This window comes from Olea europaea, chromosome 12, assembly GCF_002742605.1.
Source record: "Olea europaea var. sylvestris chromosome 12, O_europaea_v1, whole genome shotgun sequence".
Classification (NCBI taxonomy): domain Eukaryota; kingdom Viridiplantae; phylum Streptophyta; class Magnoliopsida; order Lamiales; family Oleaceae; genus Olea; species Olea europaea.
This window is the reverse complement of record NC_036248.1, coordinates 21250972-21255561: the sequence shown is the minus strand read 5'-3', so window position 1 is coordinate 21255561 and position 4590 is coordinate 21250972. Positions and strand designations below refer to the sequence as shown.

Genomic DNA, 4590 nt, shown 5'->3' with positions numbered 1-4590 from the left:
CAACAAAGTTGGCGACAAAGGGGATTCACCCTCGAAGCTAAAGTAATCTTCAATGATGACTGCTTCTTAAGTATCATATGTGAGAAAAGGAAATTGTTAAGAAAGTAATAGACTGGAAACTGGGAAAAATACACTCTAATAAAACCCCAAAACCCCACCATAAATGGGGGGGGGGGACCAAGATTTGCTCTTTTTCAGGATGGGAATCGAAATATATTTTAAATTCCGCTGTGCATGTATAAGTAGATTCCCAACAAAGTTGGCGACAAAGGGGATTCACCCTCGAAGCTAAAGTAATCTTCAATGATGACTGCTTCTTAAGTATCATATGTGAGAAAAGGAAATTGTTAAGAAAGTAATAGACTGGAAACTGGGAAAAATACACTCTAATAAAACCCCAAAACCCCACCATAAATGGGGGGGGGGGACCAAGATTTGCTCTTTTTCACTATCAACTCACCTATGGCAACAAATTACTCAACCACCAAGCTTTATGTTGCAATCTTTTACTAAACCTCATAGACCAACGAAAAATTTCTCTTTATTAATCAACAATCGAGTAATAGTTCAAGATCCAAAATTTTGTTTTATCATTAATCCAATCCTGTTAATTTTTTTTTTCCCTTATCAATCTCAAGTGTTATCCCACTCTTCATTTGTGGAAGTTTGATATAAAGTGGGTGAAGCCAGGATAACATGACCTAAGCACTGTCCAAGAATTTTTGTAAATTAGATCAGGGTCTGCGTCGGAATTAGTCTGTGCTAAACTGTTGAGTAGTAAACTTGATTTTGGACTAAATAATATAGGTTTAAGGATTTTGCTTATAGACCCAAATCAATTAAAAGGCCCAACATGCCTAGCATTTCTAGAAAATTATCTAAAAAAATCTATATAAATATCAACTAAAAAAATCTATGTAAATATCTAAGTAAGATATGTGGTTTTATAAAGAATATCTTGAGAATTCTAGGAAAATATCTTAATGTGTGGTCTAGGTGTCTTTAGAAAATGTGTAGACTATAATCTTCATGTAAAAACTATATAAAGAGGTAGTGCCTTCCATTTTGTAATAAGCCAAAAAGTGTGTAAAATCTTAAAGTTAAGAAATACAAGTTTCCTTTTTCACTTCCTTCTTCCCATTAGTGTTGTCCTCTTAAAAGCCTTATCCAATTCAAGTTAGTAAACTCATCTTTCCTCCAACAAACTGGTATCAGAGCCCTAAGGTTCTTGTGAAAAATGGCAAGTGGGATGATTCCTTTTCAAGTCCTCCAACTCAACAAGGATAACTACAACAATTGGAGCATAAGGATGAAAGCATTGCTCGGGTCGCAAGATGCATGGGAGATCGTAGAGAAAGGCTACATGGAGCCACAAGACGAGTTTGCTCTATCCCAAGCACAAAGGGATAGTTTGAAGGATGCAAGGAAGAAGGACAAGAAGGAGCTCACCCTCATATATCAAGCCTTAGATGAAGGCATGTTCGAAAAAGTAGCTTGTGCTACTACGAGTAAGGAAGTATGGGAGATCTTGCAAAACTTCCACAAAGGAGTTGAGAAGGTGAAAAAGGTTCGACTTCAAACACTTCGAGGTGAGTTTGAAGCTTTACATATGAAAGAATCGGAATCAATTTCTGATTACTTCTCTAGAGTATTAGCTATTGTGAATCAATTAAAAAGGAATGGAGAAAAGTTGAACGACACTTGAGTAATTGAGAAGATACTTAGGTCTTTAGATTCTAAGTTTGACTACATAGTTGTAGCCATTGAGGAATCTAAAGATCTAGATAGTATGAGTGTCGATCAACTCATGGGATCTTTACAAGCCCATGAGGAAAGACTAAGGAAGAAGGTGAAAGAAGACCTATTAGAGCAAGCTCTTCAAACAAAGCTCCCTTTGAATGAGGGTGAAGGAAGGTTCGATAGTAGAAGAAGCCAAAGAGAAAGAGGACGAGGCCAAGATCGAGGAAGAATTGCATTCTACAAGGAGGAAAGAAGATAAAGTTCATTTTCTACCAGAGGTCGTGGAAGAGGAAAATGGACGAGGCAAAATGAAGGACCAAAGTATGACAAATCTCAAATTAAATGTTACAATTGTCAAAAACTTGGTCATTATGCTTCAGAATGTAGAAATATTACTAACCAAGTTGAGGAGAAAGCTAACGACGCTTATCAGGAAAGTGAAGTAGATCCTGTACTACTGTTGGCTTACAAAGGTGAAGAGAGCAGAGAAAAGAATACTTGATATTTGGATACAGGAACAAACAACCATATGTGTGGAAGAAAAAACATGTTTTTGGAGCTTGATGAATCAGTAAGCGACAACATTACCTTTGGAGATGAATCCAAGATCTCAGTGAAAGGAAAAGGTAAAATCTTGATCCTCTTGAAAAATGGTACGCATCAATTTATCTCAAATGTCTATTATGTGCCCAATATGAAGAATAAAATTTTAAGTTTGGGACGACTCTTAGAGAAGGGTTATGATATTCATTTGAAAGATCTTAGTCTTTCAATAAGAGATCAAAGAGAAAATTTGATTGCCAAAGTCCCTATGACAATAAATAGAATGTTTGCGTTAAGCATTCAAAATGATGTCGCTAAATGCTTAAAAGCTTGTTTTAAAGATTCATCTTGACTTTGGCACTTGAGATTTGTGCATCTTAATTTTGGAGGCTTAAAGTTGTTGAGTAGGAAGAAAATGGTGAAAGGTTTGCCTCCAATAAATTATGTGGATCAATTATGTGAAAGATGCTTACTTAGAAAGAATTCGAGGAAAAGTTTTCCAAAAGAAGCATTTACAAGAGCTAAGAAGCCGCTAGAACTTGTACACTTCGATATTTGTGGGCCAATTAATCCAAGCTCTCTCGGTAAGAGCAATTATTTTGTTCTTTTTATTGATGATTTCAGTAGAAAGACTTGGGTCTATTTTCTCAAACAAAAATTGGAAGTTTTTGAAACTTTTAAGAAGTTTAAAGCTCTCGTTGAAAAAAAAAGCGGATATAGTATAAAAGTCTTGAGATCGGATAGAGAAAGAGAGTTCACCTCCAAAAAGTTTGAGAAATATTGTGAGGAGAATGTAATTCGTCGCCCGTTGACAGTTCCATACTCTCTACAACAAAGTGGAGTAGCCGAAAGAAAGAACAGATCCATTCTTAACATGGCCCGCTGCATGCTCAAAAGTAAGAGATTGCCCAAAGAACTTTGGGCTGAAGCTGTTAATTGCGCCGTGTATCTGTCTAATTGATTGCCTTCTAGAAGTGTGTGGAATAAGACACCACAAGAAGCATGGAGTGGAAGAAAGCCCAGCATCTCTCACTTACGAGTATTTGGGAGCATTGCATATGCTCATGTGCCAGATCAAAAAAGATCCAAGCTAGATGACAGGAGTGAAAGGTATGTTTTTATCGGTTATGACTCTCGCTCTAAAGGCTACAAGTTGTATAATCCAAGCAATGAGAAGATCACTATAAGTAGAGATGTTGAGTTTGATGAAGAAGGAGATTGGGATTGGGGTGTCCAAGAAGAAGACTATGACTTCTTACCATTCTTTGATGAAGAAGAACAAGAGAATGGAGAGCAGCAAGAGATTATCAGTCCACTCTATCACCCACCCATGGAGATGCTTCTCCATCATCTTCACAAGGAGAAAGTTCAAGCGAAAGGATACCATGGATGAGGAGCCTACAAGAGCTATATGAGGTAACAGAAAATCAAAATGATCTCACACTTTTTTATCTTTTTGGCGATTGTGAACCAATAGGGTATGAAAAAGCGGCGCAAAATAAAAGATGAAAAGATGCTATGGATGAAGAGATTAAGGCTATAGAGAAAAATGACACGTGTTAGCTGACAACTCTTTCCAAAGGAAAGAGAGCAATCGGAGTTAAGTGGGTGTACAAGGCAAAGAAGAATGCTAAAGGAGACATAGGAAGATACAAAGCAAGATTGGTTGCCAAAGGCTACAACCAACGGTCGGGAATTGATTATGAAGAGGTATTTGCTCCTGTTGCTCGTTTAGAAACCATAAGATTAATTATCTCTTTTGCAGCGCAAAATAAGTGGAAGATAATCCAAATGGACGTGAAATCGGCATTTCTAAATGGCTATCTCGAAGAAAAAATTTATGTGGAGTAACCAATGGGCTATAAAATAAAAGGACATGAAGGTAAAGTCCTGAAACTAAAAAAGGCTTTATATGGGTTGAAACAGACTCCAAGGGCATGGAATAGTAGAATTGACAAGTATTTTCTAGAAAATGACTTTACAAAATGCCCTCACGAGTATGCCCTTTATACAAAGGTAAATGAGAAATGAGATATTTTGCTTGCTTGTTTGTATGTAGATGATCTTATATTCACAGGAAATAATCAAAGCATGATCACTGAGTTTAAGAAGGTCATGGCTCAAGAATTTGAGATGACGGATATTGGCCTCATGGCTTACTATCTTGGGATAGAGGTAAAGCAAATGGAAGATTGCATTTTCATCTCACAAGAAGGATATGCGAAAGAAATTCTAAAGAAATTCAATATGGAGGATGCACCCCCGTCGAATGCGAAATCAAGTTGTCGAAGAATGATGAAGGTGAAA

At 36.9% G+C, this 4590-nt stretch overlaps 1 protein-coding gene across 1 annotated transcript; it reads left to right on the top strand.

Moving 5' to 3' along the window:
• The first annotated feature begins 1249 nt into the window (after nucleotides 1–1249).
• Nucleotides 1250–2242, top strand: LOC111406761. The gene is made up of 4 exons (XM_023036139.1): nucleotides 1250–1589; nucleotides 1755–1849; nucleotides 1911–2061; nucleotides 2121–2242. The coding sequence occupies exons 1-4, from the start codon at nucleotides 1250–1252 to the stop codon at nucleotides 2240–2242; spliced, it is 708 nt and encodes a 235-aa protein (XP_022891907.1).
• Nucleotides 2243–4590: the final 2348 nt, after the last annotated feature.

Excerpts from the sequence above, each read along its gene's own strand:
- LOC111406761 (XM_023036139.1), top strand. The coding sequence starts at position 1,250 with ATGATTCCTTTTCAAGTCCTCCAACTCAACAAGGATAACTACAACAAT. Across the intron at positions 1,850-1,910 it reads AGGAAAGACTAAGGAAGAAG|GAAGGTTCGATAGTAGAAGA; the intron begins GTGAAAGAAGAC and ends ATGAGGGTGAAG. Across the intron at positions 2,062-2,120 it reads AGGCAAAATGAAGGACCAAA|AATGTAGAAATATTACTAAC; the intron begins GTATGACAAATC and ends ATTATGCTTCAG.